We start from the raw sequence: 20454 nt of genomic DNA, 5'->3' as shown, positions 1-20454 counted from the left end.
AATGGAACGAATAATTATCCAGGTAATTAATGAATATTTTCAAGTAAAAGGGTCAAAATTGCACATTTCAAATATTAAAGATCAAATGTGGTTAGTCAGACATCACAAAACTATAATTAGAATTTTATCAATGCTAAGGGACAAAAAATAAATTAAAGTTGGTGTAGTAGAATTCTAAATTTCAAAAAGTGTAAGGTAGTTTGATATAATAATGATAAGATATATAGAGCAAAGTGCAATTAACTCAAAATTGAAGCAAACTCTGCTTGTTCTCCAAGACAGACGCCTTCAAAGCTCTTATTCGAAACCAAACCTCAGATTTGTGTGCGAGAATTCCTCAGAACTTTTTCCTAGAAGAAGATGGAGTGCGTGTTCGGGATGGTGGGCAATGGATTTGCACTGGTGGTGGCGGATTCATCCGCGGTGCACAGTATACTGGTTCACAAATCCAACGAAGATAAAATCATGATCCTCGATTCTCACAAGCTCATGGGAGCGAGCGGTGAAGCCGGCGACAGGTTATATTTCCTAGATTCAATAATCATATTTTCGATTTCCATCAACTTTTTATTTATGTTGAGTTTTTGAGTGTTTTTTGGGTGAAATTACAGAGCTCAGTTCACTGAGTATGTACAAAAAAATGTGGCGTTGTACCAGTTCCGTAATGGTATTCCGTTGACTACGGCTGCTGCGGCTAATTTTACAAGAGGCGAGCTTGCTACAGCCTTACGAAAGGTATTGCTTATAGCATCTAGGGTTTTAGTACTGTGGTTAAATGATGAATTTGGGCCTGTTTTGTTTTATTGTGCAATTCTAGGGTTTTAAATTTGTAGAAGTCCAAAATGTCAAAATTAGGGCTTGGTGTTTCAGTCAGTTAATAAATCAATAATCAACTATAACTCAATCAACAGAGGCGGATGCAGCATTTGAACTTTATGAGTTTTAATTAGGAGTTCTACCACCATCTCATCTAATTTACTGGGTTCCAAATCTATTATTTATACTTATTTAGTGATTTTTTGTAACACATATGTAGGGTCTAAGCCGAAACTACTGTGTTCAAATGAATCTGTAACTTATTCACTAGATCCGCCCCTGTCAATGAAGTAATAAGTGTTACTCCAAAGTAGTTGGGGTCAGCGGAGTGAATCCTTGAAACCATTTCTCTCTATTCAGGACCATTTCATTTTGTGGTTCTGTAAAGCTAGACAGAGGGAAATTGAAAATTCAAACAGATGCTGAAACAATTAAGCATCTTTCTCTGGTTTTCTAATAAGTTTGTATGTATGAAAACGTTATTGAGAGAGCAAAGTAAGTTTGTCCTGGCAAGTTTGGCATATGCTACTGCTTGTAGTTGTCTGCTCTGTCTAATAGTGAGTCGCTGTTGTTGTGTCTAAGCCGTTGCATGCTGCATATTTATCAGGGCATAACATACGGTTGGTAATGGCACAAGGTTGGCACTTCTTGTGCCATTTCCTGTTGTAGCATTTTTGAGTCTTGCCATATTATCAACCTTGTGTTTCAAAGTGTCTGCAGCAGTAAAAATATCATACATCATCACTTAATGTCATTTAATGTAGTTGAATTCTCTCCATTTTGTGTATACATTAGCTTCACCATGAAGATCGTTATCTTTGATTGCACTCCTAATTTTGTGAAAGTTCTGTCTTCTTGTGTTAGCTTCTTTGGTGACAATGTTAACTGGAGGTTTTCCCTCAGATTTACATAACTTACTGTTTAATTATCATCCCAAAAAAAATAAAAGGAAGAAAGTTAAACAACAAAAGCACCTTTCAGAATCTGGAAATTGATAAAATTTATGTTCCAGGAAGTAGAGAAACTTTCTTCCTTGTATAAAACTTAGTATAACCTCTACTATGTAGCCCATCTGTCAGTTTGGGTATAATTGCATGATAAACAACGTTGAGGAACCTTTCTGATCCTAACATAAATATCTCTTCCTCAGCTGTAGTATAAGTGCATTTACCAGTGAAGCTATAGAGGGCAAGTTTTGGTGCAATGTTAGAGTTGCTTCCTTGATGACTTGTAGGTCACGGTTGTAGAAGTAAAACAGGTTGTTTGCAAAAATCATTGTGCGTTTAACCTGATTTCAAAGCACAGACTTGTTTGTCTGCTCAATATATATTTTTGCTAAAAGATAGTGATGGGTCAATCACCTAAACTTCAGTTCCAAACTAATTTTTTAACTAATTGAGGGTGGCTTATAAATTCTCTACATTGATTTTGCTCTATTGGGGCCCACTTTATTTTAATACTCAGTAATTTGTCTTTTAAGACAAAGTAAGGGTTATCTAAAATTAGAGTTTCTCTAGGTCTCGCACTTATTCCTGCACTGACATACAAATCCTTTAGCAAACTAAACAGATTCTGGCAAGTATGAGATTTAGTGTAGGTATCAACCATTAAGTCTTAATCCAACTAATTGGGATCATCTACACTGATCATTTGCTTACGTTGTGTTCATTCTTAGATAAATCCATTGGATTTAGAGAGATAGTAGAGAAAATTTAGGTCCTCTTGGAGAACTTCCCTTTATATGATTTTAGGTTTAGGTCCTTTTTTTGCACCTTCATTCATCATTTATCACACTTGTGGTGCATTTTTAGGTTTACATAAAACATGACCAAATTATCTCAAGTGACCTTTTCTCTTTTTATCCTCTGTATATGCCCTTTGAACCCTCTGTTGCATGGGAATCATTTTTAATCTTTTCTAATTTGGGGAATTTTAGTAGCTCCGCTGGCTGGCTACCTGAACTCTCACCTTGTTGGTGAGGGTTCAATTCCCATCTTGTAGTCCGCTCCCCATTTCTGTTTTCCTACCTCCTATGTATAATATAAAATATTAAAAATCTTGTCTAATTTTTCCTAATCTTATAATTCTCAAAAGTTTTGTCTAATCTTATATGAATCACATCAAACTTATCATTTCTTTGTGGATTTGGTAAGCGCTAATATTCTTTTTCATTTAACATTGCTACTCTTGCAGCATTCTATATAATCTGCCTTGTCGCTTTGGTAGGTATAGTCCTGTAGGCCATAGGATATGTCGTGGCACTCCTGAAAGATTGAATCTAAATATTTAAATTGTTTGCATTTAGGCAGACCCCACAAATCCTATTTGATTTCGCTTAACTTCATTGTTTCTTTTGAACAAATTGATTAATTGGGAAAGAACAGAAATACAAAGTGTGCTGATGGATAGTGAGAACTCGGGTAAAATGAAGTGCCTCCCATTTAATGCAAATCAGCTTTATGGCCTCCATGTATTCTTGTTAATCTTGTAGTTATGAAGTATGATGAAATGAATAGTGACGTGCTTCAAAACCATTTACACCGAAACCACCTTGCTCTCTTTTTATGACTAGTATAAATAGGCCTAGGATATGTTGCCATACGGCTTGCGCTGGTTCCTCCATTGGCACTTCAAACTGAATTAACCTTAGAACAACCATCTAAATTAAGTTGGACAAGGAGGGGGAGGGGGTTTGCTCCAACTTGAGTACTGGCTACGGTTAATGTGTTATTACAGCTGGAAATGAAGTCATTAAGAATTGGCCACCATTAAGAGGAAGCATGCATATGAGGAAGATGTGGGCAGATAAGTCATTCACCCATTTAAAAATCTTGAATTGGATCACTTGTTCGGGGAAAATCTTGAATAGGATCTGTTAACAGGAGAAGAATCACTCGTATTCATTAGGACATCTTTGAACCCACATTCCCTAACAAATTACACGCCACTATCATGTAGATATCCATATGAACATCATTTCCTTTTCAAATTTTTTTTTAAACCTTTCAAAAAAAAAATGAACATCATTCAGAAAAACGTATATGTGCAATTAAAAGGTACTTTAGCATGGGAGACAGTGGAATCAATTTATAGCACAGACATCATCATTGCTAAATGTTGCAAGAAAATTCATTGTACCTATTCCTCTGATACATTACAGATCACATAGTGCTTTATGGAAAGCAAAATTGTAATCAAACTATTTCTCCTGCTTAAAGTCTCGGGGATAACAAAATACAATTCTTGGTCCTCAAATGCTTCAGCTTTATCTAGAGTTTCATCAATTTATCCCCAAGTTTTTGACTGATCAGTATAGGTGCGTTTCCTGTAAAAAGATAACAAAAACCATGGAATAGATGAAACACCTCAAGAGAAGAGAAGAAAAAGAGCTGTTTAAATGCATTAACACCCTATTGTTAAAATTCTAGAATGCTTAAAGCCAAGACACCTATTGTTTAAAACTCAATTATATACAATTACTTAATGGGAAAATGAAAATAATAATGACTGAGTTTATGTTGAATTGCTATCTTTATAAGGTAGGGGTAAGGTCTACGCTCACACTACCCTCCCCCAGACCCCATTTATGGAAATACACTGGGTTCGTTGTTGTTGAAGTTTATGTTGAATTGAGAAGACGATTAGAGAAGAGAGCTTTGCTTGAAGATACAGCCTAGTCTTGCGTTAGAATCTAAAATGAAAAGGAAAGAAAGAAAAAAGAGAAGGGAAACAATGTCGTATTAGGAAATACTAATTTGTATTTCTCCTTCAATCTCGCTTATGAGACATAGTTTTGATTAGGAAGAGATCTTACATACCAAATAGTGAAGTCTGATATGTGGAAAACCAATTGATAGATAAAGGGAGAATGGTGGTAGCAAAGATACAGTTTTGACATGCTCTATCACCAAGGAACCTGGCTTCCCCCACAGGGAAAGAACTAATCATATTTTAAGGGGCAGCTTCTATGTGGCATGTTCTGAGACAGCAAGAACTGTAGCTAGAAGGAATTTTTGGCACACAGATTGATTTCAGATTTAACTTTACATGGTAAGAGTATTGATAGTATCACACAAATGATATTACTTAATCTTTTGGTTACAGAGTAGAGAAGCAAAATAAAGCCGAATCTGGGCAGCAGTGCAGCTGTAGATAAAAGAAAATGTGCAAGATTCTCATAATTTGTTTTTTTCTTTTTTAAGAAACTGTAATGAACTGGTGGAATTCTAAAGCCAATAAATCCATTCTCTGCTGCATTCTTCAGTTGCTACTGTGTGTTAATAATTAGATTTATATACCTGTTAGGGTCCACCTAAATGGGTGCATCATTGATCTTTCCTACCATCTCTCTTTATAAGCATGATCAGATTTATGACAATGGAACCAAGGTGTCACACTCTTCTGTTTGACATCTGAAGCTTTTTAAAACAAAATGTAGAGTGTCTTGGCCAGTTTTGCCCTTATTGTCCCTTATCATTTACTTTGAGTTCCTTGGTTTTGATTACTTATTATGGAGAGGATGCTGGGGAAAGAAGCCTTCCGCTCTGTTTTATCCTTGAAATGTCATCATTCTTTCAAGGGCTAGTTTTCAGAATTTTGATGTGCAATTGGTTATCTGCTACACATTGGGTAACTGCAATGTTGTTTTTGTAGAATCCTTACATGGTGAACATTATCCTGGCTGGCTATGACAAAGAGACTGGCCCTTCTCTTTATTACGTTGATTATATTGCTACTCTTCATAAAGTGGATAAGGCAGCATTTGGTTATGGCTCGTATTTCTCTCTCGCCATGATGGATAGGCACTACCGGAAGGACATGACAGTAGAAGAGGCTGTCGATTTAGCTGATAAGTGCATCATGGAGATCCGATCTAGGTTGGTGGTTGCCCCACCAAACTTTGTGATTAAAATTGTTGACAAGGATGGAGCTAGGGAATATGCTTGGCGCCAGTCTGTCAAAGATGCCCCTGTTTCCGACTCTTGAAGCTCTGCTTTTGGTTGTTATGTTTACTCTTTAAGCATATGAATCTATGTGATGGGAAAAACTTCAGTCATTATAACTGCCAAAATATCTGTTGCTACAAGTGTTTGTTGTTTGATTGATACACCAGTTGTAGCAAGGAATTTAGTTTTAATTATTTTCAAGTTGCATGTTGATGGAAAGCTGGTGATGTGAGACTTTCTTATGTTTCAACTATCACTTGTTTTATGCTAGCATGCGTTTCTTTCATTTGTTTGAAAATAGCGGTAATACAGGGGTCGGTCTTCAGACCAAAATAGAGTTAGTTTGGGTGAGGCTGTTGGTTAAAAAGACTCGATTAAGCATGTGGATTGTGTTGGAGGATAAGTTTCAAATGAACTGTAAGAGCTTCAAGTGAATAATGCAGGGGAGAACTTATTATGCTAAAAGAGACAGTTGGGAGGTAGGTTTGCTGGAAGCTGCTTCGCATAGATTCTGAGGCTCATTTTGGAGCTAATCAGGCCATCTTTGTCTAGAAGCCTTGCTAGATTTAGCATTCTGAATATGTTAAAGGGGGGCTTCATTTTACCCTCTCAAACTTCGGAGCGCGGATGGTATATTGTCTTCAACTTAAAGGCCTTGTTGATTGGAAGAAAGAGAGCGTTTCCAAGTTCCTACACCAACTTAGTGACAGACTAAAAAAGTCCTCTAGAATAATGGAAACAAATGAAAGGACAAAGTAATAAAAGTGTTTGTCATTTGTTGAGTAATCTGTAAAATTTCTAGTTTACATACCCATCTTATGTTATTTCTTGAAAATTGTTAATGGAATCTCCTTTTTATACCCCAAATTTAGAAAGAACAAGAGAGAGCTTAAAGTAAACATAGAAGTACTTTTGATAATTCATATATTAAATGGATAAACACTAACAATTTCTTCTCCGGCCTCCCCTAACGCCTCTAGGAAAAAAAAACAAAGAAAGAGCATCGTACACATATTTCATCTAATCCTAGTCCTTATGACATGTAAATTTATCGCTCAGTAAATGTTGACACCAACTGATCAACTGAAAGAAAGGAAGAGGACGAACAAGAGCAATACAAGTTAATAGAATGGATGGCTGTAGCTAGTAAGACAAGCTTTTTCATTATTTCCTTCAAACTAGTAATTAGCAATTCTAACTTGTCCAACTCCCTTATTTGTCCATGAGCAGATATTTGATAAAATCCTCTAGCTGAGAACAAATATTAAGTGCACAAAAGCACAAAGTAAAAGCAAAGTAACGAAAAAATATGTGTTGTTTATTGGGAAAACTGATGTATTTTCTAAATTGAGCATATGCTAAAAGCACATTTAAGAGAGCGTAGATACATAAAGGCATTATTAGATCATCGCACTGATCCAGCAAAAACGCCAACAAAGCCTGTGAACTATATATTGAGATGACATATAATGAACACAAAATTCTAATGCAATTGCATATAAACCAGTCAACTACATACTAATGGTATATGAAAACTGCAATACAAGATTAATACTCAGATTACGCATCAGAATGAGTGGAAATAACTCCAGTACAGATAAAGCTCGCAACATCTGTTTTGTTTTTTTGGAGGTCAGATTGAAACTACTAGGGCTTCCAAGCCTCACAATAGGTGTTTTTCAAAATCCAATCTGATGCTTACACTTTAGAAGGAGTTATTAATATGTTGACCTGTCTGTTTATGAAGCCATGAAACAGACAGTAATACCTAAGTTGTGTTCTTGCGAGAGAAATACCGGAGAGTGAATATTATGGCAGAGAGACCACAGAGATAGTAATTCCATATCATAATTCCTTTGGCTAGGATTGAAACACATGATGGTGTGGCCTGGGCAGCACGAGAAGGATTATCACCACATTCAGAGAAAAACAGGGAAATCAATATTGGAATGAGAAACCCTATATGTAACTCAGTATTCGTATGGCTATGGTTGATGCACATGATGGTGTGGCCTGAGCAGCAGGGGCAGGATTATCATCAACAACAGAGGATGGTGGTGATGAACTGCCTTGTCCTGGTGGTTCTTGCGGTGAAGGGTTATCATGATCACCTGCAATAAAGTGATAATTCATTTTTCTAGTATAAACTCAACTTCCCCCTTCAAAATTCATTCCCCTGTTTTATTCTTCCATTCATTTTCCGTCCATATTGGAAGCTAGTAGTCGTAGTTTTCTATCTAAGCTTCTAGAAATGCAGTTTGTGGCTTTATCAATTTATGAATGTGATTAGAGATACAGTAGTGCCCCTAAATTTGGTAGCAAGGCATTCATGAAAATTGAAGGGAACAGTTGGTATGTCAAAGTTATAAACATTAAAAGAAACAGAAGATATAAATATCAGTTCCAATTGGTGTAGATTACCTGGGTGTGGAATGCGTGGTGTAGGCCTAGGACTTGGGCTAGGGCTAGGGCTAGGACGCCTTGGACCCGAACTTGAACCCCTGTGATCTGCTAGAAATTTTTACACAATGAAGTGATCAGGATATTGTGAATAAGTAGCATCACCAGTTTGGTAATAGCAAAAGACCAAAGGAAAATTACCTGTTATTGCCCGAAAAGGAGGCAGCATAGTTGATCCTGAGTCACGGAAACAAAAATACTAAGCATTTTTATGTCGAGATATTGTGTACTAATTGAAATGGCTAATCTTTGAATGTAAAATCTTCTTTGTAGTGAACTATATATGTAATTTGTCATTTGTCTTTAACATATTTGTGTCGAATAGGTTAACATGAATATACTGAACTCTTAGAAGTATACTGCAATTCATATATGTACCCCTAAAGGAGTCCGGAATAACGTAAGTGGTGAATGAAACTCAAGTGTAAAATTAGCAAACAAAATGGGCAATAGAGAAAGAGGTTAACTGGTTAAGGCATTGGTTCCTGGAATAGTGCTCAGTTTGGAACTAGCTATGTAATGCTGCAGATGGAGTACTCATATATGGCTAAGTTACAACTATTTCAAGTTAATCCAACTATGGAATCATGATCCACTAAGTGGATATATTTACTCGCAAATGATGCATACATAACATGTGTTTTCTACGTAGGTTTATCATTTTACCTTAGTAATCAATACTACCAGTATGCATTATTCCATGCTATATAAATCTTCGTTTGTATCGGCTGCATCACAAGATATGTAGCAAATTCCTCCAAATCTAAAATGCATGTATTAGGAAAATGCTTACGTTGGTAAGCAGCACATTCTGAACTCTATCGAATATATATATAGTGCGCCTAAATCTATAAAGTTTAATTAAATTACTGCTGCCAAAAGCAGAACCAGTATTTTCCTTTTTTCCCCTCAAAGAAACAACAAAAATTCTAGCATAGGTAATATAGTTCTCTACTGTCCCATATTGGCACTTCTCATAATCTCATCTATCCAGTTTTGATCAACTGTAGAGCTAAATTGACCTAAATTGAATCAGTTTTTAAAATTAAAGTTTAGATAAGTATTTACAAACTACACGATTACATAAGCTAGAACTCTCCTCATATGAAAATGATTAAACATTAAATATACATTTTTAAAATCACAATTAGCCTGAACATCTGAGACGGAAGCATCAAACATTTTGAAACAGAGCAACTAATTCAAACTATAGACTCGAGTAAGTAACACATTTACTTCCAAGTATAATGTTACCATCAGTCCATAACGAAAAGTTCTTGATACTTCTAGAAGATTCATGTGCAATCACAGAAAATGTAGGTAAACAAGCGTGAAATCGGAAGCAAAATTACCCGAACAGAGAGATTCAAGAGATAAATTCTCCTCGCCTTCTTTCTCCTTAACAGGACAAACAGAAGCTAGCGACATCAGCTTCGTTGAATTGATAGGGAATCCAAGGATCTGAGGGTTATGAACGAGGTAACAAAGACAAATCGCGGTATTATCATCAAACGCTGCCGCGAAGTTATCGCAACACTGAACCGGAGGCGAATCGGAGATGTTGTTCGGGGAGCCGGAAATGAAGGGAAGGCATGGAGAGAATGCCACTAGTTCGTCAGCGCAGCCGGAAGACGGCGGTGGTGTTGACGGCAGTGCCGAAGGTGTACTGCCGGCGGCGGCGAGTAGTAGAACAGAGACTAGGAAGAGTACGTCGGCCATTGTTCTAGAGAAAAAGAGAGAGGAGAGAGAAACGGGTATGTGAGTTGTTGAGTAACAGATTAGTGGAGATTGATTTGAACTGAGTCTGTAAGTTTGTTGGAGTTGTATTCTGTTTTGTGCATGGAAGAGGAGAGTAGCGAATGGCGGGAAAGGAGATTTTCTTTATTACAGATATACCCTCTAATTTGTCGCGATTTTACAGAAATGGTCTAGATGGTTAATTTATTTTGTCCTCTTTATGTATCAGGCCGGTATTTCTTTTTAGCTTTGTTTTATTTTGTTGTCATGTTTTTAATCTATTAGCACACAATGTTTATATCAATCCTATGAATATATGGCACATAACTTTACCTATACTATTATCCTAAACTCTAGTTAATTGTCCATATTTTTATTTCAATTTATCATTTAATCAATATAAATTAGTATGATTTGGTGCCATGGATAAGTTTTTACCTTCTATTTATTCCCTGCATTCCAAAAGCTTTTGCTTAGATTTGTATTTTGAAAGGATGTAATGAACTTTGACCAAATTCATATTTAGACTTTAACTACTATTTATAGAAAGATTTCGTTATTATGTTCCGTTGAAACTTTTGAGAATTTTATTTCTCTAAAATGTTTTTGATAGAAAATAGGGCCCCTTCTTATCCTTATGTGACTAATCGTTATAGGTAGAGAGAGCTTAGGTCTTAGCCAATTCCTCTTGTTTATGTTCCCTTGGGATGAAAATTATGGAAAATTGCACGTTGCAGTTGGTAATGATCCAAGTACATATAGCGTGTAGAGATAGATGCAAAAACTCATGTAGCTAGTAAACATAAGAGCATTCATTCTCTTTGAGCTATCATATCAAACTTACGATCCATCTTTGGTGCTAATGTGTAGCTTTGCCTTTTTGGCCTACTTATATCGTCGTACCAACTAGCACATTTTTTTGTGGTCTCACTCATGTTTCACAATCACATTCTATTTCATTTTCTAGCTCCTTAATTAAAAATTCCATCATCTCCTTATACATTGGCATACAATTATCGTGTGTAGCAATTGTAAACAATAAAATTCGTATCAAGAAATTAAGCGGGATTGAAAAATATTGTAATAATCGTAGTCTCCACTTTTCTTCTTCTCAAATGAGAGAAGTGACCCCTTTATATAGTTGTAGGGGTCGAGTAGCCTCTAAAAAAGGCTTATGGGCCATGGGCTTAGTCTTTATAGGTCGACCTAGTTAGAAGAAAACCATCTAAATAAGCTAGCACAATAATATCCATCTAAATAGGCTGGCACAATAATATTGGATTTTTATTTAAATCAACTTACTTAAATTTAAATAATTAACCCAATATATATGATGCACACAGTGCAATCGAGTGTCGACAGTTCTAAGAAATGAAGAATTTCGAAGAACAATTAGGCTAGATCAGGGTATCAACCGAGATGTTAGCTAAGAGAAGAACAATTTAGAGAAGAAGAAGAATGTTATTTCATGAATGAGATCCAAATGTGCACAATGAGATCTTTATATACAACTAATTTGATGCTTTCTCTTTTCCGCTCATATAACTAACTTTTAACAACAATTAACTTCCTAACTGCTTCTAACTAATTTCCGGAATCTTCCAACTAACTGCCACATCAGCTCACCTTAGCTAAGATTTACAAAATGAAGCTTGTCACACCTCCTTTTTACTACACATCCGAGAAAGAGTGTATAAGGGAGTTTTTCCAATTAAAGGACAATCGAAACGGGATTCGTTTATTTAAAGATTCAGAGTCGCCACTTGGGATAATTTATGGTGTCCCAAGTCACCGGTTCGAATCCCAAATCGAGGAAAAGATTGACTCTGTATTGTAGCCTGCGAACCAGAAATTCGGGTAAGGAATTCTGTTAACCCGGGAGAAGGTGTTAGACACTCCCGAATTTCGTGGTTCTAGCACGGTCGCTTAACAATTTATACTTGGCCTAATTATCTGACTTATTACACGTTTTAAACTTATTGTGTATTTTTAACTTTTATAACCGCTTTTAGCTTGATTATTTGTAATTATAGAATTGTCTTGAAACGAATCATGCGTACGTATATTCGTTTTTTTTTTGCATGTAAGGAATCATGTCACGCGTACGTGTACATAATTAATAACACTTTTGGCGCATCAAAATCATGTCACGCGAACGTGTCCATGATTAATAACGCTTTTGTCTATTTATTAAGAAATATTTGGTTGAAGTTGCGCGAACACATCCCTCAAGTCACTTTTTAGAATCAAATTCGCAATTATGTTACGTGAAACGTATACGTAATCACAACACTAGTCTAAATCGAGCCTAAAGCAAACTACGAGTGTTCATTTTTTAGAAATTGTAATCGTGCCATGCAAACGTGTACACAATTGAACTAATAACATTTTAATTACTAAAATTGTGTCGCCCAAAGTTACGCGAACGCATACTTGACTTATATTTGGAAATTATAATTACGTCACGCAAACATCGAAAATCCTAAAGATTGCCTATCTGGGTGTGGGCGGCCTAAGCATGTCCCTAGCAATAAGCAACAAAGTATAGTAATAAAACGTTTCAAATCCAAATTTTCACTTACTCTTAAATCTAATCCTTCTGTCGAAGCCTATAGTTTATAAAATACTAAATTTGCAACTGATGGTTAATAAAGGAAAGCAAAAAGAACATTTTAACGCTCGATATGCTTCTGCTAGGATGAGAATTGCTAACTAGCGTTCAAATAGTCCTTTTAGCATTTAAAGTTGAAGAAAGAGATTAAATGTATCATTTGCTTGATTTAACAAAAATGTCATACGAACAAAAATAAAAAATAAAAAAATACATGTACTAGTATTTTGTCTACAGACAAATCAATTCTAGAAAGGGGAAAACCTGTATATGCTGGTTTTATCTAAAGCCGCAATTCTTTTCATTTTTGAGTTTACCAACAAAGACTACCTCTTAACCCAAACAAAATCAAAATCTATATAAACACTCACAGACCATTTAAATGCAAAATTGTTGGATCAATTCTGTCCATGAGTCTTTTAACCAAGAAAAAAGTTCAACCACAAATCTATATAGCTCAATAGTCACTATTGTTGACATTGCTAATTTTTATTCAATATAAGATCTCATTTGAGATTTCATACAACTAAAATAAGATTAACTTCAACCATAGACTCAATTAACAATTAACAACAACAAAAAACAATCAAATTAGATGAACAACATCAACCAAACAACTAAAATTTCATTCATAACAGTTCCAACACACAAGTATTTGAGAAGGAGTTCATCTAATCTAGAATTAAAATAACAAAAACCAAAGTTCAAGCATCTTCCTAAAATATACGACATAAGTCATGACTGAATATAATAATGTCCAGGTAATCAAACTAATTTAGACAAGAAAACACATGAACAGATCATTCAAAACAGAGGTCATTTATTCACTATCTAAATCAACTACATAGTTTCCCTTTACATCTCATATGCTACTCAAATGCTGAAGCATACCTGGAAAATGAGAGGAAGTAAGAAATGTGAGATCAGTAGCCAAGCAGCAGCAGTCACAGCTATGAAACAGTGCCCAGAACCAATCAAACAGTAACCAAACAACAGAATTTAGAACAAAGCTTTCAGAACCCCCAAATTCAGACCATTTCTCAACTCAAGTGCAGAATGTAAAGCTTTTAGAGATTTTGGCTCATTAAAAAGATCAAAAGACCCACATAATACAGAATTTGATCAATTTTTATCAAGCAAAAGTGCCAGAAATCAGTGCAGTTTCAGAAGTTCAGCCGTTTTTGGTTTTCTGGATTTTCTATCTCTTAAAGTCTTTGAGCTCTCCTTTATCTATCTTTGTACTCTATCTCTCTGTATTCTTAAGCTCCCTTTCTGTATCTTTTTTCTGTCTCCTTCCCTCTTAGAATCTCTCTCTTAGAATGTTTTTCTTTTTTGTATTCAATTCCAGTATTTTCTGAATCCCCCCTTTGTCTCTGATTTTCAGCTCCCTTAAATGGGCATTCAATTATTGCATTTTCCACTACCAATTCAACTTTTCATTTCTTTAATGATCCACTCAATTAGTGCTTTTAGTTAATTCGATAATGCAAATACTACCCTACCACTATTAGAAGCTTCTCAATTAGTGACCACTTGCATAAACTTATACTAATCAGTTGATTATTATACACATTCAACCAAATTATTGAACTAATCCCAGTTATTCTGCCTAAGTGATTAAACGAGATACCATTTCAAAGTTTTCTGATATCCTAATTATACGAAACACATCCACAAAACCAATCTAAATAAATAAATAGTGAACATAAATAGTTTATACCAGAGTACTTATCGAATTTTTATTGACCAGGAAAAGAAAAAGAGATGAGGAAGACGAATATCAGAATAAAACTAATGTAAATAAACAAAGACTAAGAGAGAACTCACAGGACAGGCTCGAACTTGGGTTTGGCTTTGATACTGTGACTCACCCCAAACTAATGCTAATCATTTGTTCTTTATCAAGAACAAATGAACAGCATCGGTTTTGTAGTGAGTCGACCTTCTAATCACAAAAACTAGAGACTTGGATCGATGCATGTTATCAGGATCAACGGAAACTGATTTTGAACTTTTAGGTTCGAACTTAGATTTAAAATTCGACGAGTTCTGGTCAGATTCGAAGGAAACCATTGATGGATTTGGTATGAGGGAGTTATGGGGGGTTGTGTGGTGTTAATTTGGGAGTGATTGGGGGTAACCTAGGGTTTGGGGTTCAAACTTTGATCGAAGATTTGACAAGTTTGGCTGTGATTTGAAGGAAACAGTTTGGGGATTTGGGCTGGGGAGATGAAAGAGAATCGATGGTGTTAATTTGGGGCTGTTTGGGCCACCGGAACCGCCGTGAGGCGATTTCCGGTGGGCGAACGAGGGCGGTGCGCGGTGGTGCATGTTCTTGGTCTCTGAAGAGACGAGTGGGGGGGTGGGGGTGGGGGTGGTGTTTGGTATATTAAATTAGTCAGTTAATTTGGGCCGTTGGATGATGGGAATCCAACGGCTCCGATTAACTTTCTGATGAAATGGGGTCGTTTTGTGTAGTAACTGAGTGGTCTGGGAATAGGTCAGGTTGTGGGGAAGGTTTGGGACCGTCCGATCAAATAAAATTGACGGCCCTGATCAAAACGTGTCCAAACGACGTCGTTTGGTTCTGGTAGGGGTGGACCGGGTAGGGAATGGGTTGGGCTGGCCTGGGGATCAGGTCTGGCTAGGTAATTGTTTGGGCTTGGGGATCTTTTGGCCCAGATTTGATCTCCTATATTTTATTAACTCTTTTTTTCTTTTCTTTTCTTCTTTTTCTTTCAAAAATTTAAAACTAAAATCCTAATTAAATTATAAAACACCAAATTAACTTAGAAATACTAATTAACTCTAACTAATAATTATCACAAATAATTAAATGCCAAATTAAAAGAAAATCACACAATTTGACTAAAATTACAAAAATATGTTATTATTTTTTGAATTTTCATTTTTGTAAAACACCTAATTATTAATTAATTCCAAAAAATATAAAAAACAAATCTTAAGTGCAAATGCTATATTTTTGTATTTTTGATGCATTAATAAAATTAAACATGCACATAAATATATGCAAACAATCAGGAAAATCACACAATAATTCCTAAAATAACACATAATTAAAGACAATACCTAATTTTGGGAATTATTTTGGAGTAATTCTTATGAAGCAAAAATTACATGCTCACAGTTGCCCCTCTTTGTCCGAAAACATGAAGAGTTTTCGTGCAAAAATAAAGTGAGCGGATACGAGAGATTTTTGCCTGTTCGAACACTCCGTGGGAAGCATTTTTTGAAATTTTTGACCGAACCTCTGCTTCAAAGGTTTCCTACATATCCTTAGCTATAAAGGAATCAGGTCAATGTAGTTCGGGAAGTTTTGGTAGCTGAGACTACCATGAAGCTGCGGTTTTGCTGTTACTGCTGTTGCTGCTGCTGATACTGCCTACTGACCTCCTTATTACCCCATGACAAAAATGAAGAAGCTAGACTAAGCTATGATCTATGCTTTACAAAGATTTATTTTCAAACTTGATCTTGTGACTGATGTTGCCTCGTTGACTTGTATTTTCCTCAGAAGTTCCTTTGTGGCTGACTTGAATGGTATTCTTTGAAATGCTTTCCTTTCTTCTCCAGGCGGGCACCTGATTGCTGAACCCTTTAAATGTCTTCCTTTGACTATTGTTTCCTTTCCTCTGTTCCCCAGGCGGGCTCTTGATTATTTGAAATTTGAATTGCTTCTTCCCTTCGTTCTCCAGGTGGGCTCCTGATTGCTGAGACTCGAAATGTATTCCCTTGTTCTCTAGATGGGCTCCTGATTGCTGAAACTTGAATTGTATTCCCTTATTCTCCAGGTGGGCTCCTGATTGCTGAAACTTGAACTGCATTCTCTTGCTCTCCAGGTGGGCTCCTGATTGCTGAGACTCGAATTGTATTCCCTTGTTCTCCAGGTGGGCTCCTGATTGCTGAAACTTGAATTGTATTCCCTTGTTCTCTAGGTGCGCTCCTAATTTCAACAAAATAGACAAAAGCAAAGAAAATTTTATGCCAAGTCTGATAAACCATTATGCCAACCCCCAAGATCCCCACCAACGAAGTATAATTAGACCAACTAGAAAGCATACCGTCAACAAGTTCTGAAACACTCAATAAGAAATCTGCTGAAAAGAAAAAAGAAAAAAACAACTGAAAAGAAAAAGGAGAGAAAAAAAAAAAAGGAACAAAGTCTTGCTTAGCCAGCCAAATAAAAGGCTCTAATCCAGCTAAATTTATAAACTTGAGCTAATCCCATTACTTAAACACGTAAGCAGAAGAAGCAAAAAAAAATTTGTCATACCAAAAATTCACCAACAAAGCAGAGAATTAGAGCAGTTAGCAGCTGACCAATTACAAATGCTAAAACAATCATGGAAAAATCAGCTTAAAAAAAAAAAGAAAGAAGAAACAACCAACTCAGACACAGAAAAGGCTCTATTGCATAAGAAGCCCTTCTAAAGTTGAGGTAGTATAATTTTAGAGATAAAATTGATATTGTCTAGTTTATAGTAGTACGAACCTCGGCAGCACACATTTTAAAAATACCGAATGCGCGTATGATTGCTTCCGGCATTCTTTCACGCTCACCCCCAATTTCAAAGTTTTGCAAGGATATTTGGGTTTGTCGCCCCATAATCTGAAAGCAAGTAAAACTCAACCACTTACTTCAGGTAGAAATAAAGTAAAAGAGATTGTGAGAGAGAGCACAAACTTGTCCTTGGGAACAATAATGGGGCCAAAACCATCTCTTTTATAACGTCGGTGGAACGCTACTAGCATTGCCATAGGGCTACCTGGAGTTACAGAAGAATCGATTGAAGGCTTATATTTGATGAATAGAAATGTAGAATATAAGTATGGACTGAATAACAGAATATCCAAAGATAAGCAAAAATATACAATGTCAATACCTATTCATGTTAAAATGACAAGAGACGTGGAATACACACTCCTTATTTTCTTCCAACAAATGATTAACATTTGTTCTTAGATGACATCATTCTCATCTTTTATTGTTATTTTTATTGTTTACCGAAAAAATGCTATATAACTAGAAATCCATATGATGTATACCTAAATATGAAATCAACCTTAACTATCAATCGGTAATTACTTGATCACATAACCTATAATTCAGAGAGAATGGATAACTAGATATTCCTACTTTCGAAACAATAACTGCGCTTCGGTCCAAAGCAAGTTGGGGTCAGGGATATGAATCCTCATTCCATTCATATGAGCCTCGGTCCAAAGCAAGTTGGGACTTGTGAAAGTGTCCTTTATATGAGCCTCTTAAATTTTTTCCAATGTAATGTCCGTTAACAGTCTGCTTGCCCATAACTTTCTCGATGTTTCTTTTGGGATTTACACCGTTACATTCTCCATTATTACTCCAGCCCCCTCTAGATTCCGATCATCTCGCTCTTCACAGCTATTATCTCGCTCATCACGCATGCCTTGCCTTAATGACGAATCCTCATTGGAAAAATTCAATTTCTCACACTGCATTAATGAGGTTGTTTGCTCATGTTCCCGATCTTGATGAGGGTCATTGATTTTTCGATCAACTTTCCGATCACTTTTTTAAACCCAAATATTAGATTCTACCAGTATCGGAACAAAGAACACCAAATCATCCACCATTAATTCCATATTTTCCGGTAATTTTACACCTGAATATTGAATACATATTCTTGCCCATCTCATATGCTTCCTTTCTCTGGTTTCCTCATCCATTTCAATGAATCCTTCAGCTTATCTCCTATTTCTTGAAAGATATTATCTGACCATAGATGCGTTGGAAACGTAGGAGTTTTACCCATATGATATCTGACACCAATTTCTCCGATGACAGAGACTCACTGGCAACCACCATTTCAAATGTAACCTGCAATTTAAGTGACCCGGCACTCACTTTAATTCTTGCAGCTTCTTTTCTGGAAGGGAATTCAAATAGAAAAAGGAGACCATTAGCTCTTTAACTATAACCCCCCGGGTATATTCCATAACTTCTCTGCCCATCTTTGAACCTCACTCTTATTGGGATGGTTGAGTTTAAGTTTTCGAAATACCCAACAAGCACCTCTGCAAATACTCAACTCTGGATTTCAGCAAACCATTATAAATGACAATCACATTTTGTTCTTTCCTTGCTACTTCTACTACTTTGACTTCATTCTTGGGCTAGCTTTTGATTTCGACAATCTCTGCATAGCTATACCTAGCTAGAATTATTGATATGGCATAACTCTTATCTCTGGAATGATTATGGTGGACTTCGTCTTGCCTTTTTGTGACACTATTCTGATGTATCTACAATACACATTAAAGTTCTGAAAGATAACATATGAATATAACTGATTCATAATTTCCCACTTTCTAGTGATTCTACATTTGCCTTTTGAAGTAATTTTAAGGTATTTGCAAATTCCCAGTAAGTTAGTCCTATCAACCGATAGTCTGTTGACAAAATTCCCCTTCCTCTCAATAGTCTCATGCCAATTATCTCCAATTTCCTTGATTTCAAAGGACTTATCTCCCACAAAAAGAAAGTATTCCTTCCCAGGAGGCAGCAAAAACAACTTTTTATAATCACCTTTCGCAGCTTTTTATAATCACCTTTCGCAACTTTTTATAATCACCTTTCGTCGTCGTATAACTAGGCTTATGTTACTCAGTGATTGTAAAGGGCTGAAAATGAAACAGGAATTAATGGAAGGAAAAGAAGATGAAGTGAAAAAAAATGCTGAAAGAAAGATCATATCAAACATAATAATGTTAACAAAATTATTACAGCAAAATTTGGAACCAGAAGAAGAAGAAAAAAACAGGATTAGATTTTATATATTGATTCCCAAAAAAAAAAAAAAATGAACCATATGCACAATGGGCAAGCCCTTAACCCGGATACTTACTTTGATGGGTCAGTAAGTTAAGGAGCCATGATAACTAACTCATTCAGAGAATGAGGTAAAGGTTTAACACAAGACCCATCAAGGAAGCCTATCTTATTAATCGCAGATAAGGCTACTAGGGTTTCCCTTCTCCAACTAATTAATCTTGTACCAGAAAAAGGAGTAATCAAGTGACATAAAATTATTTCAAAAAGAAATAGGAGCTGAGACTGTCAGTGAGACAAGATCACACATGAAACAGAAAATCTAGATCTGTAACACCTATTGCACCACGAAACATGAGAAAAACATCAGAGATTTAGACAGGAACGAATTGATGGAATAAATTTAGGGCTATTTCTTCACAAGCAAAATAAATAGCAAAAGAGACTTAACATTTGGTCTTCACAAGTAAAAGAAAGCGACAACAAATAGCAAATAAAAAAAATTAGGCTAACAATAGAAAAGTTGAGTAGATTTTACCGTATGTTATTTGAGGACTCAAAACCGAATTAAGCCTTAAACGAGATCTCCTCCGGTCTCAAACCCACCTACTAAACACCGAAACCTTCTCGAATGCGAACAACTGCGGAGCGAACGAAAATAAAAAACTAACAAAAACAGCTGAGAAAAATATTATGAAGGTTATGCTCCTGTCTCGAAGGAAGCCATAGATTTGTCGCTGCCCGATAAAAGAGAGAAGATTGAGAAGGCAAATCTTTTAATATTTTTTCGGCGAGAGGGAAATTTTCCGAAAATGAAATGTGCCAAAACTGTCGAAATATCTACAGTACTATTCCTACCAGTAGTTTTAGATAATTCTTTTTTTTGGGTCAAAGTGTCACATAATTGGACGTAAATTAAATTATGATCTAATATATCATATTATTTTAATAAATAATAATTATATTATTTTATTATTTAATGTAGTATATATAAATATAATAAAAATCTATACAAAATCAAAGGATACAAAGTATTATAGTAATTGAATAAA

At 35.8% G+C, this 20454-nt stretch overlaps 2 protein-coding genes and 1 long non-coding RNA gene across 3 annotated transcripts; 1 reads left to right on the top strand and 2 right to left on the bottom strand.

The window, feature by feature from the left end:
* Positions 1 to 256: 256 nt before the first annotated feature.
* Positions 257 to 5981, top strand: LOC107794572 (proteasome subunit beta type-2-A). Its single transcript, XM_016617066.2, has 3 exons — positions 257 to 518; positions 612 to 735; positions 5470 to 5981. The coding sequence occupies exons 1-3, from the start codon at positions 361 to 363 to the stop codon at positions 5800 to 5802; spliced, it is 615 nt and encodes a 204-aa protein (XP_016472552.1). The 5' UTR covers positions 257 to 360; the 3' UTR covers positions 5803 to 5981.
* Positions 5982 to 7376: 1395 nt separating this feature from the next.
* On the bottom strand, positions 7377 to 10180 carry LOC107794574 (non-specific lipid transfer protein GPI-anchored 25-like). Its single transcript, XM_016617069.2, has 4 exons — positions 9575 to 10180; positions 8364 to 8399; positions 8184 to 8270; positions 7377 to 7873 (listed from the first exon to the last, which is right to left on the bottom strand). Exons 1-4 carry the CDS (start codon positions 9939 to 9941, stop codon positions 7722 to 7724), a joined length of 642 nt encoding a protein of 213 aa, XP_016472555.1. The 5' UTR covers positions 9942 to 10180; the 3' UTR covers positions 7377 to 7721.
* Positions 10181 to 15647: 5467 nt separating this feature from the next.
* LOC107794573 (uncharacterized) lies at positions 15648 to 20238 on the bottom strand. Its single transcript, XR_001649952.2, has 4 exons — positions 19941 to 20238; positions 17276 to 17357; positions 17084 to 17200; positions 15648 to 16534 (listed from the first exon to the last, which is right to left on the bottom strand). It is a non-coding gene; the product is annotated as an uncharacterized LOC107794573 (long non-coding RNA).
* Positions 20239 to 20454: the final 216 nt, after the last annotated feature.

Source organism: Nicotiana tabacum, chromosome 7 (assembly GCF_000715075.1).
Source record: "Nicotiana tabacum cultivar K326 chromosome 7, ASM71507v2, whole genome shotgun sequence".
NCBI classification, from domain to species: Eukaryota; Viridiplantae; Streptophyta; class Magnoliopsida; order Solanales; family Solanaceae; genus Nicotiana; species Nicotiana tabacum.
The sequence above is the reverse complement of the archived record's forward strand: the minus strand, read 5'-3'. Positions and strand labels throughout refer to the sequence as shown.